General features: G+C 43.4%; 1 protein-coding gene across 1 annotated transcript; it reads right to left on the bottom strand.

Moving 5' to 3' along the window:
- Positions 1-1,463: 1,463 nt before the first annotated feature.
- On the bottom strand, positions 1,464-21,607 carry LOC124046668 (synaptosomal-associated protein 23-like). The gene is made up of 8 exons (XM_046367308.1): positions 21,419-21,607; positions 16,983-17,097; positions 11,394-11,435; positions 9,861-9,909; positions 9,565-9,682; positions 4,304-4,471; positions 3,876-4,020; positions 1,464-3,406 (listed from the first exon to the last, which is right to left on the bottom strand). Exons 2-8 carry the CDS (start codon positions 17,037-17,039, stop codon positions 3,344-3,346), a joined length of 642 nt encoding a protein of 213 aa, XP_046223264.1. The 5' UTR covers positions 17,040-17,097; positions 21,419-21,607; the 3' UTR covers positions 1,464-3,343.
- Positions 21,608-22,237: the final 630 nt, after the last annotated feature.

Raw genomic sequence — 22,237 nt, 5'->3', positions numbered from 1 at the left:
CAGCCGGTAGCAACAAGAAGAAGCACTGTGATGTGTGTGGACCCAAGAAGGACAGGAAGACACAGAACACATACATCAAGTGCAATAAATACATTTGCAACACACACACAGTAGAACTCTGTCCCTCATGTGGTGTGTAGATTGATCTTCATTTGTGTTCGATGGGGCTCATTTATCATTTCCATAAAATACTGTATGTAAAATTTGTCCTTCCAATTTGTTCTGTTCAAAGCAATAAACATCAATAGAGATGAAAACCTTGTTTCATTTATATTTGTTCAAGATAAACACTATTTATTCCACCCATGTCTTGATTATAATTGATGTTTTCAAAATCACATTTTATTTAAAACAAAAACAAATGCTGATTGTATGGTCTATATTGATTGTATGGTCTATATTGATATTGATATAAGTCAACATAAGATGTCAACATCTAAGTATTAAGTATTTTTACGTAAATTGTTATGGCTGTATTATTTTAAAAACCCAATAATGTTCTGGGTCCATCAGACCCACAGAAATTGGGTGAATAGCAAAAACATGACCACACACACACACACACAAGGGTTAATATGGTGTTAAAGTGATGTTCTCACGAGCTCAGCCTAGACCAACTTGGCCTACCCTATTCATCCTTTACTTTAGACTGCAGTTATATCATTGCTTCTATCACTTTGGTTTCATTCAAAACACCTTGAATTACAGGCAGATGAGACAAAAATAACTTTTGTCAGTCAAAGCCCAGGATATAATTGTGGGTCAATCAAATCTAGACTGCTTTTCCAAAACCCACAGTATGAAAATGCAAAATGGAAGAATGTGTCAAAATGATGGTAAAGAAATACAAGAAATGAAGACCGACAGAGACGTGCCATGAAACCATAAAGTATTTCATTTGAAATAGACCCTCAGAGTATTTGTTTCTCATCTCAATGACCAGTCATAATATATAGTATACAGTGAATACATATACAGTATATCACAGAACTGCATTGATACTAGTAAATCTATTACATTTGACTACTGACAGTGTAACACTGTCTGCGTAGTTAGTTTTTCCCTTTGCTTTAGGGCAGGTATACCCTCTTAACCCCAACCACTGTGTGCAGTGAAACTCAGTAAAACAGTTTCAGTTCTTCGTGAAATGCAATTGAACCAAAACCTGCTGCACATCCTCCCTATATACCTCCAGCCGTTACATTCCCCCTCTCACATGTAGCCACAAACAGCTAACCACTGTCCCTACGTTCCAGTCCTGTGTGTGTAGTGGGCATTAGCATTTTCTACTCTCTATTAGCTATGTCAAATTTCACAGAAAATATGTAATACATTTTAAGAGGTGAACTTGAAAATAAACTCAACTATAGGTTTATATCCCCCCCCCCCAGCAGGAGTGCAGCGCCCCTGGCACGATAAGTGCCTTGCTCAAGGCACAACTTTAATTAAAATGTTCAACAAGGTTTTACTGAAAAGTTTAATGAATTTTACAAATATAAAGTTAAATGAAAAGATTGAAATAAAGGCACTTCTATGAAACAATCATCCAGACAGAGCAAGCGGTTTTCCTCAACTGAAAAAGATGCAGTTGCTGAATTGACATTACAGTTGGTAACCCTGAAATGTTATTTCACTCTGGTGTTGAAGCAACATACTCTAGACAGAAGTATAACATAGCTAGCATAAACTATTATGACAAATGTAAATTAGTCCAAATGTCACTTTGGTTAATGTCCAGCCTTAGATATCACAGTTTCTTTCAGTCTAAACTAGAACATACCTGAATGTAGAAGAACAAACACTTTTACTTATTTTTTTCTTACAAATATTTAATGAAGAAACATATGGGACATTTCTGGATGAATAAGAGGATAAATTGAATCATAGCGTGGAAGATCCACCATAGAGATCTAATTCAAAAGTAATTGCCGATTGAGCTGCCATTATGCAGTGTTTACCGTAAATGCAGTCTCGGCAAACGCGGGAAAATTGCCTTTAAAATGTCAATTACACTAAAGCGCAGGTCTTCGACGTAACGCATTGAATCCATGCCTAAATGACTGACACAGAAGAGATGATTTGGGGACCAGGCTGTTACAAAGCCACTGGAATCTTTCCAAGACAAAGGCACTTAAGGTCTCAGGTGAAAACGTGGCAGTTCAAATAGAAAGGAGTGAAATAACAATGAGGGGGAGGTACAGCATTTGATCCACTGGTGGCAGAGAGGTAGCCTGGTCCCAGATCGGTTTGTATTCTTGTAACTCCATTGCTCATTCATTGTCAAGCCAATGAGGGTCAAGAGCAGATTCCATCCAAACCACAGTAGGTCAGCCTTATTGTGCGCTTGACATAAAAAAAAAGGAAGAGGTAATGTTCGATTCAACCGACGCAAAAACATTGCCTTTAAATGTGCATAGCTGACAAAGCATGATCGAATTGAATCCCAGCCAAAGAGTTGACATGATAGCAAACTGACTGGCACTCAGGCTAGCAGAGGTAAATCTAACAGTGACAACATCTTTGGTTAATGATTAGTTGTTACTCTAAGGAAAACATGTTTTCATCATTCGGTGTGTTATAGCTGGGGAAAAAAACAGATATTAGATCGTTCAAACATTATTTCAATTCAAAGGGTATAGGTCCTAACTTTATTCACAAGTAATTTCTACTTGATAAGAATAATTAAATATGCACATTTCAAACAATAACAGTAGTTACAAGAGCCAAATGACATGATATGAAGAGCTGTTGTCTCATAACTTCCCTGCATATGCCTGAGGTGTATACAGCTGCTGTGACACCCCATGACCACCAGGGGGCAACAGACGGTGAGAATCTGATGTTCCAGGTCATATTTTCGGCAGCCACACTGCACATATTAGGGGAGGACAGCTCAAAAATAATGGCTAGAATGGCATCAAGCACATTGAAACCATGTGTTTGATACTATCCCATTACTACGAGCCGTCCTCCTCTCAGCAGCCTCCACTGCTTATCAGGGCCTGAATTAATATATATAAACCATCTTACATCAGCATTCCTACTCAGAGGCTTTCTGAATATGGGCACAGATCTCACAACGCCTGAAAAAGTGATTCACTGTGTCACATATTTGGGATGGGACCCAGGCAAGGAACTTTGAACTAGTCATAGAAAGGTAGAAGAGAGTGTTGTGTGAGCATATTTACATCATTACAGAAAAGGCACGTGTGGTAGGTGTTGGTACATGGGTTTTGTCCTGGTTGATTTACTTTGTCCTCAAGGAAAGAGAAAAGAGAGAGTGTGTGTGTTTATGTACATGGAAGCTGAGGCAGAGATTCCAGGTGCAGGCAGGTAGGTAGGTCTACTTGATGAGCTTGTTGGCTCGCTGGTTGGCTTCATCGATACGTGCTTTGTTTATGTCCGCCTGAGGGGGGGGAGACACGCACACACACACACACACACACACACACACACACACACACACACACACACACACACACACACACACACACACACACACACACACACACACACACACACACACACACACACACACACACACACACAGTGAGTGGTGGATCAATATCAACATGACTCTTTCTTAGTGAAACAGAAGGCCGCCTGACAGTAGAGCCCTATGTTAGGCATCCTCGTGTACGGTACACAAGACAAATATACTGTACCACACCCAAGAAAAAGCTAGCGGAGGTGTATGAAGATGACAAACTAAACTGTAGAAAACAATCTCTGCACCTTTAATAGGCAGAACTTCTGGTCACAAGGACCTTCGTCAGAGCATACTGGTGGTATAAGCCCCACAACATGGTATCATAAGCTCTAGGAGTGTGAGGCAGTGTGTGGAGAACACAAGCCCAGTCATGACGACAACCCACCTTTTCTGTGATGCGGTCGATGTGTTTGTTCTGCTTGTCTAGCTCAGAGCCCATGGCACTGGCCATGTTCTTCAGGTTGCCTATGATGCTGCCCACCTGGTCCAGGTTCTCCTCCATCTCATCCTCCCGAGCATCGTTGGTAATCCTGGGGGAGTTAAGGGGCCACATGACCGCACATATCTACTATTCTCAGTGTCAAAACACAATCATGAGACTATTTGCCCTTGCTTGATAACCCTAACCGTGTGGTGTTTTCAGATCTGAAAGAACTGGGTAAGTAGAAGCTGTTGTGGAGTTTCCACCACATTCCCTCCACCTTACAGATATGCAAACATTTAAAAAAAAGGGCAAAGGGAGCAAAGGCAAGTTGGATCAAGCTGATCGTTTGTAACTAGGTGTGTATTATACGGTTGACTGGCTTCACCCACCTCTTGATGTAGGGTCCAGAGCCCCCCATGGGCTGCTGCTGGTTGGCTTGTCCGTTATGGATGCCCGAGGGCTGCCTGGACACCACCGAGCCATCCCCTCCCTCTCCTGTACCATCACCTGTTCCCCAGGTACGCTTGTACTTAGAATCATGCTCTATGGATGTCACCCTGAGGGAGAATCAAGTCGGTCCATCGATCAACGGATCATTAAATCATTAGTCAGTCCATCATTCAAGTCAATCAATTCAGTCCGTCAATCAGGGGACACCTTCAGGGGAAGAGAGCTTCCACCAGTGCCACGTAGCACCTTCGTAGACAAGGTGACGGGTGGTAACTTTACAAATGCTCAATCATGGCATCACGGGCCATTAATCTTAAGGGTATCATTCTAAATTGAAAAAAAGGGTGTATTTTATTTTTTATTTCACCTTTATTTAACCAGGTAGGCTAGTTGAGAACAAGTTCTCATTTGCAACGGAGACCTGGCCAAGATAAAGCATAGCAGTGTGAACAGACAACAGAGTTACACATGGAGTAAACAATAAACAAGTCAATGACACAGTAGAAAAAAGAAAGTCTATATACAGTGTGTGCAAAATGCATGAGGTAGGCAATAAATAGGCCATAGGAATGAATAATTACAATTTAGCAGATTAACACGGGAGTGATAAATGATCAGATGAACATGTGCAGGTAGAGATACTGGTGTGCAAAAGAGCAGAAAAGTAAATAAAATAAAAACAGTATGGGGATGAGGTAGGTAAATTGGGTGGGCTATATACCGATGGACTATGTACAGCTGCAGCGATCGGTTAGCTGCTCAGATAGCAGATGTTTAAAGTTGGTGAGGGAGATAAGTCTCCAACTTCAGCGATTTTTGCAATTCGTTCCAGTCACAGGCAGCAGAGAACTGGAAGGAAAGGCAGCCAAATGAGCTTTTGGCTTTACGGATGATCAGTGAGATCCACCTGTAGCACGCGCTGCAGGTGTGTGTTGCCATCGTGACCAGTGAACTGAGATAAGGCAGAGCTTTACCTAGCATAGACTTGTAGATGACCTGGAGCCAGTGGGTCTGGCGACGAACATGTAGCGAGGGCCAGCCGACTAGAGCATACAGGTCGCAGTGGTGGGTGGTGTAAGGTGCTTTCTTAACATAACGGAAGGCACTGTAATAAACTGCATCCAGTTTGCTGAGTAGAGTATTAGAAGCTATTTTGTAGATGACGTCGCCGAAGTCGAGGATCGGTAGGATAGTCAGTTTTACTAGGGTAAGTTTTGCGGCGTGAGTGAAGGAGGCTTTGTTGCGAAATAGAAAGCAGACTCTAGATCTGATTTTGGATTGGAGATGTTTTATATGAGTCTGGAAGGAGAGTTTGCAGTCTAGCCAGACACCTAGGTACTTACAGATGTCCATATATTCTAGGTCGGAAACATCCAGGGTGGTGATGCTAGTCGGGCGTTCGGGTGCAGGTAGCGAACGGTTGAAAAGCATGTATTTGGTTTTACTAGCGTTTAAGAGCAGTTGGAGGCCACGGAAGGAGTGTTGTATGGCATTGAAGCTCGTTTGGAGGTTAGATAGCACAGTTTCCAAGGAAGGGCCAGAAGTATACAGAATGGTGTCGTCTGCGTAGAGGTGGATCAGGGAATCGCCCTCAGCAAGAGCAACATCATTGATATATACAGAGAAAAGAGTCAGCCCGAGAATTGAACCCTGTGGTACCCCCATAGAGACTGCCAGAGGACCGGACAACATGCCCTCCGATTTGACACACTGAACTCTGTCTGCAAAGTAGTTGGTGAACCAGGCAAGGCAGTCAATAGAAAAACAGAGGCTACCGATAAGAATATGGTGATTGACAGAGTCGAAAGCCTTGGCCAGGTCGATGAAGACGGCTGCACAGTACTGTCTTTTATCGATGGCGGTTATGATATAATTTAGTACCTTGACCCGTGACCGGCTCGGAAACCGGATTGCACAGCGGAGAAGGCACGGTGGGATTCGAGATGGTCAGTGATCTGTTTGTTGACTTGGCTTTCGAAGACCTTAGATAGGCAGGGCAGGATAGATATGGGTCCAGGGTGTCTCCCCCTTTGAAGAGGGTGATGATCATGGCAGCTTTCCAATCCTTGGGAATCTCAGATGATATGAAGGAGAGGTTGAACAGGCTGGTAATAGGGGTTGCGACAATGGCGGCGGACAGTTTCAGAAATAGAGGGTCCAGATTGTCAAGCCCAGCTGATTTGTATGGGTCCAGGTTTTGCAGCTCTTTCAGAACATCTGCTATCTGGATTTGGGTAAAGGAGGAGCAGGGGAGGCGTGGGCGAGTAGCTGCGGGGACGACGACTAATAAACTATTACGGAGAAGAGAATTGTATTGTTTTCACCATTTATCCACCACGTCTCTTAAAGGTCTGAACCAAGTTTCTTACATGAACAAGTTACATTGATTTGACTTGCCACACATGGAATCATATAGTAACCAAAAGTGTTAAATATAAATATTTTATATGGGAGATTCTTCAAAGTAGCCACCCTTAGCCTTGAAGACAGCTTTGCACACTCTTAGCATTCTCTCAACCAGCATCATGAGGTTGTCTTTTTTAATGCGTTTGAGCCAATCAGTTGTGTTGTGACAAGGTAAGGGTGGGTATACAGAAGATAAAAAGACCAAGTCCATATTATGACAAGAACTGGTCAAATAAGCAAAGAGAAAGACAGTCCATCATTACTTTAAGACATGAAGGTCAGTCAATCTGGAACATTTCAAGAGCTTTGAAAGTTTCTTTAAGTTCAGTCGCAAAAACCATCAAGCGCTATGATGAAACTGGGTCTCATGAGAACCGCCACAGGAAAGGAAGACCCAGAGTTCTCTGCTGCAGATAAGTTAATTAGAGTTACCAGCCTCAGAAATTGCAGCCCAAATAAATGCTTCCAGAGTTCAAGTAACAGACACATCTCAATAACTGTTCAGAGTAGACTGTGTGAATCAGGTTCTGTGAACTACTGCAAAGAAACCACTACTGAAGGACACCAATAAGAAGAGACTTGCATGGGCCAAGAAACACAAGCAATGGACACTAGACCGGTGGAAATCTGTCCTTTGGTCTGATGAGTCCAAATGTGAGATTTTTTGTTTCAGCCGCCATGTGTTTGTTAGACTCACAGTAGGTGAACAGATGATCTCTGCATGTGTGGTTCCCACCGTGAAGCATGGAGGTGGTGGAGTGATGGTGCTTTGCTGGTGACACTAAGTGATTTATTTAGAATTCAAGGCACACTTAACAAGCACGGCTACCACAGCATTCTGCAGCGATACGCTATTCCATCTGGTTTGCGCTTAGTGGGACTATCATTTGTTTTTCAACAGGACAATGACCCAACATACCTCCAGGTTGTGTAAGGGCTATTTGCCAAGAAGGAGAGTGATTGAGTGCTGCATCAGATGACCTTGTCTCCAATCCCCCGACCTCAACCCAATTGAGATGGTTTGGGATGATTTGGAGCGCAGTTATTTATTTATTTCACCTTTATTTAACCAGGTAGGCAAGTTGAGAACAAGTTCTCATTAACAATTGAGACCTGTCCAAGATAAAGCAAAGCAGTTCGACACATACAGAGTTACACATGGAATAAAACAAACATACAGTCAATGATACAGTAGAAATAAGTCTATATACAATGTGAGCAAATGAGGTCAGATAAGGGAGGTAAAGGCAAAAAAAGGCCATGGTGGAGTAAATTCAATATAGCAAGTAAAACACTGGAATGGTAGATATGCAGTGGAAGAATGTGCAAAGTAGAAATAAAAATAATGGGGTGCAAAGGAGCAAAATAAATAAATACAGTAGGGGAAGAGGTAGTTGTTTGGGCTAAAATATAGATGGGCTATGTACAGGTGCAGTAATCTGTGAGCTGCTCTGACAGCTGGTGCTTAAAGCTAGTGAGGGAGAAGTGTTTTCCAGTGTCAGATTTTTTGTAGTTCATTCCAGTCATTGCCAGCAGAGAACTGGAAGGAGGCGGCCAAAGGAAGAATTGGTTTTGGGAGCTCGTGCTACAGGTGGGAGCTGCTATGGTGACCAGCAGCCAAGAAGTGCTCAGTATATGTGGGAACTCCAAGACTGTTGTAAAAGCATTCCAGGTGATGCTGGTTGAGAGAATACCAAGAGTGTACAAAGCTGTCATCAAGGCACCTTGAAAAATCTCAAATATATTTTGAATTGCTTAACACTTCTTTGGTTACTACATGGTTCCATGTGTTATTTCATAGTTTTGATGTCTTCGCTATTATTATACAATGTAGAAGATAGTAAAAATAAACCCTAGAATGAGTAGGTGTGTCCATTTTCACTGGTCCGGATGTACTACTAAATCTCATTGATAAATTATTAGATACACAAGTTTTTGAAATAGATGGGTCACTATAATTCTAGGGCCACCCGCGAGTAATGGTCACATGGGAACTGTTGGAATACCCGCCCAACATAATCTTCTATGATTATGATTGACTGTGCGCCAAAGTGAATTGAATTGTTTCCACACCCACCATGGTCATGTGAGGTGAAATGTTTTATTTTTATTTTAATTATTGAATTTGACCCCCTTTTCGTGGTATCCAATAGTTACCATCTTGTCTCATCTCTACAAATCCCGTACGGGCTCGGGAGAGACGAAGGTCGAAAGCCACGCGTCCTCCGAAACACAACCCAACCGCATTGCTTCTTAACACAGTGCGTATCCAACCCAGAAGCCAATGTGTCGGAGGAAACACCGTGCACCTGGCGACCAGGTTAGCGCGCACTGCGCCGGGCCGCCACACAGGAGTCGCTAGTGCGCAATAAGACAAGGATATCCCTAGCGGCCAAACCCTAACCCGCCCGGACGAAGCTAGGATAATTGTGCGTCGCCCCATGGACCTCCCGGTCGCGACCAGCTGTGACAGGGCCTGGGCTCGAACCTGTCTGGTGGAACAGCTAGCACTGCGATGCAGTGCCTTAGACCACAGCGCCAACCTGGAGGCCCATGAGCACGTTGTTTTGACCCCATGTCACGAAAGCGGTAAATTGGAAGCATAAAAACAGAGAGCGGCCTTCTTGTTCTTTACAAGATAGAAATGTAAACATTCTAAGAAACAGAATCAACATTACAAGAACAAAGTACAACACAGAAAGTCACATGACTAATTTCCAGAAGTGAGAGAGAGAAAAGAAACTGACGTGCTACGCTTGTGTTATAGTTTGGTGGTGAGAGGGGTGTCCAGTACCTGTCACAGGGGCAGACACAGAGGCCACAGCACTTGGACAGGTCAGTCAGGTTCTTCTCAGCCTTCCTCATGTCTTCGTTGATCTGGTCCATACCCTCCTCTGTACGTCTCAGTTGCTCTGTCATGCAACAAGGACAAAACAGCAAAGACCCATCTCAGGGAAATTAAACACTAAAACCATATTCATTGATTTATTTAACCAAAGTTAAAAAACTGGTTTTAACAATAAGATGTTCTGTAAAAAAAAAAAGATGGCATTCTTAAGAGCTGGTACTCTGTAGTGAACTCCGACTCACCTCCCTGTTGGTCCAGCATGTCGATGGTATTGACACCAGTCTCCCTGGTCTGAACACAGAACAAGCACCACATTAGGAATTCAAAGACAGTTCAGCTAACAGTTCAGCTAACTTCAGCAACACAGAAATATGCTGAAGTAAAATATAAAACGCAACATGTAAAGTGTTGGTCCCATGAGCTGAAAAGAAATCCCAGACCTTTTCCAAACACACAAAGAAATCTATAAAATGTTGTGCACAAAATTAGTTTACATCCCTGTTAGTGATGATTTTTCCATTGCCAAGATAATCCATCCACCTGACAGGCATATCAAGAAGCTGATTGAACAGCATGACCACTACACAGGTGCACCTTGTGCTGGGGACAATAAAAGGCCACTAAAATGTGCAGTTGTCTCCCACCACAATGCCACAAATCTCAAGTTGAGGGAATGTGCAATTGGCATGCTGACTGCAGGAATGTCCAACAGAGCTGTTGCCAGTGAATTTCTCTACCATAAGCCACCACCACCCTCATTTTAGAGAATTTGGCTTGTATGTACAACCAGCCTCACAACCACATGTAACCATGCCAGCCCAGGACCTCCACATCCGGCTTCTTCACCTGCGGGATCGTCTGAGACGAGCCACCCGGACATCTGATGAAACTGTGGATTTGCACATCCCAAGGTTTCTGACAGTTTGTGCAGAAATTAATCTCAGAGAAGCTAATCTGCATGCTCTTTGTCCTCAAGAGTCTTGACCTGACTGTAGTTTGATGTCGTAACCAAATTCACAGGGGACAAGACACAACGTCGATGGCCACTGGCACGCTGGAGAAGTGTGCTCTTCGTGGATGAATCACAGATTCAACTGTACCGGACAGATAGCAGACAGTGTGTATGGTGAAGTTTGGGCGAGTGGTTTGCTGATGTCAACGTTGTGAACAGAGAACCCCACCGCCACCATGGGGCAATGTATGGCCAGGGATTAGCTACGGACAATGAACACAATTGCATTTTATCGACAGCAATTTGAATGCACAGCGATACCGTGACGAGGCCCAGTGTTGTGCCATTCCTCCGCCACCATCACCTCACATTCCAGAATTAAAATGCACGTCTCCATATAGCAAGGATCTGTACACAATTCATGGAAGCTGAAAACGTCCCAGTTCTTCCATGGTATACATACTTACCAGACATGCCACCCATTGAGCATGTTTGGGATGTGCTGGATCGTCGCACAGCCATTGAAGAGTGGGACAACATTCTACAGGCCCCAGTCAACAGCTTGATCCTGCTGCAGACCAGATACTGACTGGTTCTGATCCACAACCCTCACCTTTCATGCATTTGTATTCCCAGTCATGTGAAATCCATAGCTTAGGGCTTAATTCATTTACTTAAATTGACTGATTTCCTTACATGAACTAACTCTGTGAAATCTTTGAAATTGCTAAAATATTTTTGTTCAGTGCACTTCTTTCTGTATGTAATGACAGAGGGCTTGTGTTGGGCTAGACTGTTAGAGCAATAACAACGTTTGTCTCACCTCCTCGGCCATCTGTAGCATCCGTCTGGTGCACTCCAAGGACTGTAGAGGACAAAATAGACACAATAAGGTCTTATTGTAAGGTACCGCTAGGTAATAGGCTCAGCCAGAAGAGGACTGCCTGGTTCCTCTCTAGGCTTCTTCCTAGGTTCCTGTTTTTCTAGAGTTTTTCCCTGTGCTTCTACATCTGCATTGTTTGCTCTTTTGGGAGTTTTATGCTGTGTTAAAAACTTATTGACAAACTGTTGATGTAAAAAAGGGCTTTATAAAATACATTTGATTGATAGCGCAAGAGAGTTACCTAGCCTGTAGAACATGACAGCTGAACAGACACAAATGATAGACACCTTACAGAGTCCTTTATCCTTGTTTTGATTGAGTCTTTCAGGGGTACAGACATACACGAAAAAAAGGCTCTAGACTAGAGCCTAGGTAATATGAAATGCTTCTTGGGTAGTACTCTATTCCCAGGACAGGCGCAAAGCCTATCGTGAATTGTTCTAATTTTAAAATCTGTTAGGTGAGCCCGACACATGGTTCTCTATTTAACAGGCCCACAGAGACTCAGATCTTAAGTAGTTGACATATGGCTGAACTGTGCCTGGTCAGGTAGATTAACAGTCTCCCACACAGCAGCAGCACAGTCCCACACAGCAGCAGCACAGTCCCACAGAGCAGCAGCACAGTCCCACACAGCAGCAGCACAGTCCCACACAGCAGCAGCACAGTCCCACACAGCAGCAGCACAGTCCCACACAGCAGCAGCACAGTCCCACACAGCAGCAGCACAGTCCCACAGAGCAGCAGCACCGTCCCACAGAGCAGCAGCACCGTCCCACAGAGCAGCAGCACCGTCCCACAGAGCAGCAGCACTGTCCCACAGAGCAGCAGCACCAGGTCACATGACAACGTTATGATGGAATGCAGTCAGTGCAGGCGAGTCAGGTGAGATGCCTTATTAATAACATGAATGAAAGGTGTAGCCTACAGCAGAGAAGGTAGAGGGGGAAATGACTAGTCGGGGCATGACGACGTAATCAGCATGAACTGTTATACCATATCACCTCAACATAGAGTTGAAAATTATTAACCCCCTCGGACACATTTCTAAGCCTGCTTTGTGTCCAAACCATTCATACCCATCTCTCTGTGTGTGTGTGTGTGAAGGGTTCCTCCCAGGATCATTTATGGTGGTTCTGATTATTGAGGGGGGTGTCCCAGAGGGGGGCTGTGCTCCCGTTTGGGTTGAACACCTGTAACTGACTGTTCCTAAAATCTAGAGCCTTAAATGATAAATCACCATTTTTCAAGTGGTCAACCGAACAGGGACCATGAGAGGCAGGCAAGAGTAATTCACAGTGAGTGTGTCACCACATCTGGAATTTCATTACATTTATTATTTACCCAAGAGATGCCCAATCCACCAGGGCACCAAGGCCATTAACCAAAATAGACCATGAAGTTGATTCGAAAACCAAACAACCAAAACAAACAGCAATTGAATCATCACATGCTAGGAATATGGTACTGTTAAGAGTTGATGTTACTCTTCAATAACACAGACCCCAAAGCAAATCAGGGGGGGGGCTAGGTTTATTCAAAGAGAACAAGTCACGATGGGTGGTAGATGGTAGCTGCATGCTCCCCTGGCCTCTGTGATTCTGAACAAAGTAACAGGATGGCATTTATAACCCTCCACCCTTTCCTGTGGTTGACCAATTAGAAGTCCTTGCAGTACAACTGGGTCAATGGCCAAATAAGTATTCTGCTTCTGACTCAACATGCAGACGATTCAGGACTGACAGCTTTACAGACCAATGGAAATAGTTGTTTTTCAGTTCATCGTTAATTCTAGTCCTCTCGTCCCCTGCATTGTGTATTTATCGTCGACATATTATTACAGTCCCAAATAGTACACTTTTTACTACTTTAATACACATTTGGACTATGTAAAAAAGTGCTGTAATTTCTAAAACGGTTCACCCGATATGGGTGAACATACCCTCAAATTAAAGCTGACAGTCGGCACTAACCGCAGCGTCATTCTATCTTTTCAAATCCAAAGTGCTGGAGAACAGAGCCAAATTAAGAAGAAAAAATAAATAAGTGTACATGCACACAGTACCAGTCAAAAGTAGATGCAATTTGATTTGTATTTGTCACATGCACCAAATACAACAGCTGTACAGACAGTTTGTTAACAAGACATTTGTGGAGTTGTTGAAAAACGAGTTTTAGTGACGCCAACCTAAGTGTATGTAAACTTCCCACTTCAACTATCTATCATACAGTGCATTCAGAAAGTATTCCCCTAGACTTTCCACATTTTGTTAAATTACAGACTTAATCTAAAATGGATTAAATCCCCCCCCCCAATCTACACACAATACCCCATAATGACAAATCAAAAACAGTTTAAAAAAAACACTGCTCAAAAAAATAAAGGGAACACTAAAATAACACATCCTAGATCTGTATGAATGAAATATTATTACTTTTTTCTTTACATAGTTGAATTGCTGACAACAAAATCACACAAAAATTATCAATGGAAATCAAATTTATCAACCCATGGAGGTCTGGATTTGGAGTCACACTCAAAATTAAAAGTGGAAAACCACACTACAGGCTGATCCAACTTTGATGTAATGTCCTTAAAACAAGTCAAAATGAGGCTTAGTAGTGTGTGTGGCCTCCACGTGCCTGTATGACCTCCCTACAATGCCTGGGCATGCTCCCGATGAGGTGGCGGATGGTCTCCTGAGGGATCTCCTCCCAGACCTGGACTAAAGCATCCGCCAACTCCTGGAAAGTCTGTGGTGCAACTGTTAGTGGATGGAGCGAGACATGATGTCCCAGATGCGCTCAAATGGATTCAGGTCCGGGGAACGGGCGGGCCAGTCCATAGCATCAATGCCTTCCTCTTGCAGGAACTGCTGAAACACTCCAGCCACATGAGGTCTAGCATTGTCTTGCATTAGCAGGAACCCAGGGCCAACCGCACCAGCATATGGTCTCACAAGAGGTCTGAGGATCTCATCTCGGTACCTAATGGCAGTCAGGCTACCTCTGGCGAGCACATGGAGGGCTGTGCGGCTCCCCAAAGAAATGCCCCACACCATGACTGACCTACCGCCAAACCGGTCATGCTGGAGGTTGCAGGCAGCAGAATGTTCTCCACGATGTCTCCAGACTCTGTCACGTCTGTCACATGTGCTCAGTGTGAACCTGCTTTCATCTGTGAAGAGCACAGGGCGCCAGTGGCGAATTTGCAAATCTTGGTGTTCTCTGGCAAATGCCAAACGTCCTGCACGGTGTTTGGCTGTAAGCACAACCCCCACCTGTGGACTTCGGGCCCTCATACCACCCTCATGGAGTCTGTTTCTGACCGTTTGAGCAGACACATGCACATTTGTGGCCTGCTGGAGGTCATTTTGCAGGGCTCTGGCAGTGCTCCTCCTGCTCCTCCTTGTACAAAGGCGGAGGTAGCGGTCCTGCTGCTGGGTTGTTCCCTCCTACGGCCTCCTCCACGTCTCCTGATGTACTGGCCTGTCTCCTGGTAGCGCCTCCATGCTCTGGACACTACGCTGACATACACAGCAAAACTTCTTGCCACAGCTCGCATTGATGTGCCATCCTGGATGAAATGCACTACCTGAGCCACTTGTGTGGGTTGTAGACTCAGTCTCATGCTACCACTAGAGTGAAAGCACCGCCAGCATTCAAACGTGACAAAAACATCCGCCAGGAAGCATAGGAACTGAGAAGTGGTCTGTGGTCATCACCTGCAGAACCACTCCTTTATTGGGGGTGTCTTGCTAATTGCCTATCATTTCCACCTGTTGTCTACTCCATTTGCCCAACAGCATGTGAACTTTACTGTGCTTTGCTCCATTCATCTTCTCGATCCTGACTACTCTCCCCACAGCATGATGCTGCCACCACCATGCTTCACTGTAGGGATGGTGCCCGTTTACCTCCAGTTGTGACGCTTGGCATTCAGGCCAAAGAGTTCAATTTGATTTCAACAGACCAGATAATCTTGTTTCTCATGGTCTGAGAGTCCTTTAGGTGCCTTTTGGCAAAACTTCAGCGGGCTGTCATGTGCCTTTTACTGAAGAGTGGCTTCCGTCTGGCCACTCTACCATAAAGGCCTGATTTGCTGAGTGCTGCAGAGATGGTTGTCCTTCCTAAAGGTTATCCCATCTCCACAGAGGAACTCTAGAGCTCTGTCAGAGTGACCATTGGGTTTTTGGTCACCTTCCTGACCAAGGTCCTTCTCCCCCTATTGCTCAGTTTGGCCGGGCGAACAGTTCTAGGAAGTCTATCAATATTTTAAGTTAAACGTTCTCTTTGGTTGCATCAGATACAACTGTACATAAAAAATGTGTATGAATTTGGGTTCTATCATCCTACAACTGTCCCAGAGTCTGTTTGGAATATTTCACACAGAACGACAAGCCACAAGGTGGCACAGCGCCCCTCAGATTATTTGGGGAGAACCCTGATGTGTGGTACATTAAGCAGGTTACTATGACAGTTTACCCCATGCCATGTTGGACTAAACCCAGTACATGGGTATCAGTCGATCAAGTCAGGCAGCAAGGAGAGAAAGAGAGACAGACAAACAGGTAGGTAAGAGATACAGATAAATCAAAATGGCGGCGGGGGAAGGGGGGGTCACTTTCTTTTCAACCTGTTTTCAGACCGCTTCCACCAGTCTTTAGAAATTGGTTTGAGGTTGTTCCTTTGTGTAATGAAGAAGTACGGCCATCTTGAATGAGAGTCACTTGAAGTGGACTGTTTGAGAGAGGCGCGTGACTAGAAAAGTAGTGTCAAGTTAGTTTTCTTTTTGTATTGAACACATATCATCCCGTCTTCAATTTGATTATTTACGTTTAAAAATACCTAAAGTTGTATTACAAAAGTAGTTTGAAATGTTTTGGCAACGTTTACAGGTAACTTTTGAGATATTTTGAAGTGACGTTGGAACACGCCAAATAAATTGACATTTTGGATATATATGGATGGAATTAATCGAACAAAAGGACCATTTGTGATGTTTATGGCACATATTGGAGCGCCAACAAAAGAAACTCAAAGGTAAGGCGTGATTTATATTTTATTTCTGCGTTTTGTGTCGTGCCTGCAGGGTTGAAATATGCTACTCTCTCATTGTTTGCTGTTGTGCTATCATCAGAGAATAGCATCTTATGCTTTCGCCGAAAAGCCTTTTTGAAATCTGACATGTTGGCTGGATTCACAACGAGTGTAGCTTTAATTTGCTATCTTGCATGTGTGATTTAATGAACGTTTGATTTTTATAGTAATTTATTGGAATTTGGCGCTCTGCATTTTCCCTGGCTTTTGGCCAGGTGGGACGCAAGCGTCCCAGAGAGATTAACAGAACACTAACTTAGATCTGAATAAATTATTAGCTGTGCTCAGTAAGCAAAGAGTGAGAGTTTTTCCCCCATCAATGTGTTACTGCTTCTCTATAGGAGTTGACACAGGAGCCGAAGCTAATACTGCCGCATAACACTTCCCCCATTCCTATAGTGTCTCCATGGATACGGGTGGCAGCTGTACCTCATCGGTCACTTGGTTGGCCCTCATGGTGATCTCTTCCGCTGACATATCTGCCATTTTCCTGCTGTCGAAGTTGGAGGTTCCTCCTGTCACACCAAGCTCTACACTCTGAGGCCTGGGGGAGAGAGGGGTGGCCGGATAGAGGGACGGAGAGAGAAGGAGAGAGAAGGGTTCATAAGTTAATGTTTCAAGAACACAGATATCCATTTGAACATGACTGAAAGGTACCATTGAACTTTGCAGACAGAATCAACATACCATGTAACTTTACAAAAAAAAACAATGGTTCAACTTTGGTCTCAACAAAGTGGGAAAATGAGATTCCTTTCCTGGCAGCCCAGAGGGGTCTATGGGGTTTGAATGTTGTGTGGAAAAGGAAACAAAAAAAGTTGACCGACTGACAAATGAGCAGCATTTTTCTGTGCCTACAGAGAGCAGTAGGCTAGTTCCTTGTCAGTACCATTATGGCTTGGTGTCATTGTGCAGACAGCACGGTTACAATGAGGAGGCTGGTGATAAGGAGAGGCTGATAGAGAAATTAAGATGTGTTTGAAACATCATTAACATGCCAGTCAGGAACACACAGCACTGAATGATGAAACACTTGGTGTGGACAAGCTGCACCAGATTCTCCACCATGACAGAGTGTTTTAGACACGTTTCAGTGTGTCCAATATCTAAACTAGCATACGGCTTAGAATGTAGTGATGGGGGCAAACAATTATACAGTTTGTCAACTATATACCATCAAAAATGTAGCCTAAGTCCCAATATTATTCATTTTTCTCCTGTTGGCTGTACCTGCACCAAAACTCCAGTATTTTTCCTTCACAGCTTGTTCGCCATCTCCTTTATAAACAAGAAGCCAATTTGTTTTCAACACTTATTTCCATAACTGATCAAAACTCGTTTTCTCATGGCTCTCTCGTCCCTCTGCAGTAGAGATATGGTGAGCAATACGTTTGAAACATCTCGCAATAAACTCACAGTATTGAATATTTCAGTTGTGTATATTGTTTAATTTGATGAAATGATTTTATTTCAAGTAATCATCTCTATAGCGCTGCTGCCTATGCGGTCTGACAAAAGTCACTATTTTAGTAGTTCAAAGTATACTAAACAAAATATAAAATGTAACAATTTCAAAGATTGATGTCCTTATATGAATTGTACAGTCAATTGAAAGAACTGTATTAGGTCCTAATCTATGGATTTCACATGACTGGGCAGAACTGCAGCCATGGGTGGTCCTGGGAAGATATAGGACCACCCACTGGGGAGCCAGGCCTACCCACTGGGGAGCCAGGCCCACAAAAGAGCTTTAAAAAACAGACAGAATGCCGTTTAACCTCGAGACTAGGGGGAAGTATTTTGATGTTTGGATGAAAAACGTACCCAAATGAAACTGCCTATTTCTCAGGCCCAGAAGCTAGAATATGCATAAAATTGGCAGATTAGGATAGAAAACACTAAAGTTTTCAAAACTGTCAAAAATATTGTCTGTGAGTATAATAGAACTGATATTGCAGGCAAAAACCTGAGGAAAATCCAACCAGGAAGTGATGTTTTTCTGAAACCTCTGTTCCATTGCATGCCTTCCCTCCATTTAAAGGGATATCAACCAGATTTGTTTCCCTATGGCTTCCACATGCTGTGAACAGAATAGTTTCAGGCTTTTATTCTGAAAAATGAACAAGAATGATCACATTGCGTCAGTGGATAGCTGTGTGTCTGTAGCTGTGTGGCGTGTGTGTGTGTGTGTGGGGGTGGGGGGGGGGGGGGGGAGTAAATAAATTAACTCTAGACCAACTTTACTCCACAATACGGAAGTGGTCAGATGATACACTACAGGACTGTTTTGCTAGTATGTTCCCGGGATTCATCCAATGACATTGAGTATACCACCTCAGTCACCACCTTCATCAATAAGTGCAATGACAACGTCGTCCCCACAGTGACCGTCCCAACCAGAAGCCATGGATTACAGGCAACATCCGCACCAAGCTAAAGCCTAAAGCTACCGCTTTCACGCTTATAAGAATTCCTGCTATGCCCACAGACGAACCATCAAAACAGGCAATGCAGCAATATAGGAATAAGATTGAATCAGACTACACCAGATGTGGCTGGGTTTGCAAGCTAGTTTGGACTACAAAAGAGAAACCCAGCCGTGAGTTACCCAGTGACGTGAGCCTACCAGGCGGCCTAATGACTTTCGTGCTTGCGTCATGGCAAGCAACACTGAAGCATGCATGAGAGCCCCAGCTGTTCCGGTCAACTGTGTGATCACGCTCTCTGTAGCTGATGTGAGCAAGACCTTTAAACAGGTCAACATTCACAATGCCGTGGGGCCAGACGGATTTCCAGGACGTGTGCTCAGAGGAAGCACGGACCAACAAGCAAGTGTCTCCTCTGACGTTTTTAGCAGATGACCATAGTCCCTGTGCCCAGGAAAGCAAAGGTAACCTGCCAAAAATGACTACCTCCCTATAGCACTCATGAAGTGCTTTGAAAGGCTGGTCATGGTTCACATCAACACTATTATCCCACAAACATTCCAATTCGCATACTGCCCCAACAGATCCACTGATAATGTCATCTCAATCGCACTCAACACTACCCTTTCCCACCTGGACAATAGGAACACCTATGTGAGAATGCTATTCATTGACTACAGCTCAGCTGTACCAACACAGCCGTGAAGAGGGTACACAAAACCTATTCACCCTCAGGAGACTGAAAAGATTTAGCATGGGTCCTCAGAACTGAATGTGTTCAACTGAAATGTGTCTTCCGCATTTAACCCAACCACTCAATCAGAGAGGTGAGGGGGGCTGCCTTAAATCGACATTCACGTTGTCGGGGCCCGGGGAACCGGGGCAGAACGACATATTTTTACCATGTCAGCCTGTATATAGCCTCGCTATTGTTATTTTACTGCTGCTCTTTAATTATTCTGTTACTTTTTTGGTGTGGGGGGAGGGGGGGGGGTGTATTTTTCTTACAACTGCATTGTTGGTTAAGGGCTTGTAAGTAAGCATTTCACTGTAAGGTCTACATCGGTTGTATTCCTCGCATGTGACAAATACAATTTGATAGTGAAACTGTGTATGGATTTTTGTATGTTTTCCAGATACATGGATCAAGAGGGACAACACCTTTACAACCAGTCCCTGATGTTAGTCCCTGATGGCAGTCCCTGATGTCAGTCCCTGATGTCAGTCCCTGATGTCAGTCCCTGATGTCAGTCCCTGATTGATGTCAGTGAAGACACCATCAAGGAGATGCTGCACATCAAAAAGATACCAACAGAGAAATTGTACGGCCTGGGCACTGATGCAGTGATGACTGGTATGGACTACAAAGCTTTAGAATTTATTTAAAAATATACGCGTGGCTTTCGACCTTCGTCTACCCGAGCCAGTACGGGAGTTGTAGCGATGAGACAAGATAGTAACTACTAACAATTGGATACCATTATATATATATATATATATATATATATATTTTTTTTAAAGCTGTGTCGTTGGCTAGCTCCTTAACAGTGTCCTGATGAGAGCGCACATGTTCTATGCCATGGATGTATCCAAATAAATTACACTAGAAAACAGCTTAAACACCGACTGGGTCGCGTCTCTGGCAACCAAACCCAATACTTATGTCGGGACTATGTTTTGTGGTAGGATGAAATAGCATGAATAAATCATCCAAAATAACGTTAATGAAAATATGTCAATCATAATTTTTTTATACGTTGGTAACCCGTTGTATAAACGTGACAATGCCCTCGAAGCCGGTGTTTGGAGGATATGTTGGTAAAGTTTGCCAGGCCTCGACTTGGTCTCGGGCCTAACATCCTAAAAACCCGGCTTCGAGGGCATTATCACTTCAATACCACAGCTCTTCGTGCCTTACTGCTTAAATAAATAACCCTTAATGTGGCTGTGCCGACATTGTATGAGTTAGCTTACTAACTGGATATGCTGGACGTCAGTTGGCAAGAAGTTTACAAGTTCAGTAGTTAGTTTTTTGTAACAAGAGCGAGCAAGGTGATCGCAGACATACTAACAAAGCCCAACCGATGAGTTGTTAGCTAGCCTAGATAGCTGGCGAAGACAACTTTTTCACCAATTCTAGTTTGTCTTGAGAGTAACCTGTAATACATAACTGAGTTGCAATACCTTGAAAACATTTTTAACAAAGTTTACTTGCACTGGACTAACTTAGTTATTTCGCCTGACGTAAATAAAAAGTTATTCCTGTAAAGTTGTTGTTGTACTGTTGGCTCGCTCAAGGTGCCACTATGCGAGCAGTGGAAGCTAGCAGTCTAGTTCCTCTTCAACACAACTCAGTCGCATAAAACTCCCCGTCAGATGATACTTTGACTGATGAACACATACTGAAAGACGGTTATCTTCCGAATGACAGCTACTTACTGCTAAGCTTCTCAAATAGAAAGTCCTCCTTGGACTCCTCCTTTTGGTTATCTGTACGTGATATTTGCAATTTCTGAAATTCCTTTAGATGGTGTGGACGAAGCGCATATCCTGTTTCCACAAGTGGAGGAAAGCGATCTTGCGCATGCGTTGGAGCGCACCTAAACCACCAGCGTTTCTGTAGCCTTCTCACACCGCAGAAGTTGTGGTTATTGTTTTGACCTTTGATCACAAGTTGATTATATACCAAATAAATCTTATATTCCTGTCAGTTGAACTTAATATGAAACATCAATTTTCTAAAAAAATAGTCAGTCAACTAATTTCTACCATTTCTCTCAAAAAAAATATATACTTTTGAGCCCTTATGAACGAAGCCTTAATGCGTTGGCATTTGTATTTCGGAATGCCAAGTAAATGAATGCATTTTTAATCAAGTTCCTCCCTCTGTTCTTCAAGAGTGCATTGATGGGAAAAGTAAGTAAGTGGTGATCTATCTCATGAATTAATATGATGTATTTCGGTGAGTGGACACCTGCAGGGTGGGCAACTCCAGTCCTCGTAGGCCTGATTGGTTAAAATATGTAATAATTAAGTAAGCTTTATGCAAAATATTTTTGTGTGAACCCATTACATCTCTTTGTTTGTCTGAAATCTAAGGAAACCCCACCATACATAAAAAAACAAACATTTTTCATTTTTCTAAGTGGTGGCTGTTATCCTCATAGTTTTTCTTCCAGTCCCACACACTACCCATATTCAAAGAGCACCGTATACTAAAAGTCCCCATGGCCTTATAGATTTTATCCATTTGAGTGC

The sequence above is a fragment of the Oncorhynchus gorbuscha genome, linkage group LG10 (assembly GCF_021184085.1).
Source record: "Oncorhynchus gorbuscha isolate QuinsamMale2020 ecotype Even-year linkage group LG10, OgorEven_v1.0, whole genome shotgun sequence".
Taxonomy (NCBI): Eukaryota; Metazoa; Chordata; class Actinopteri; order Salmoniformes; family Salmonidae; genus Oncorhynchus; species Oncorhynchus gorbuscha.
The sequence above is the reverse complement of the archived record's forward strand: the minus strand, read 5'-3'. Positions and strand labels throughout refer to the sequence as shown.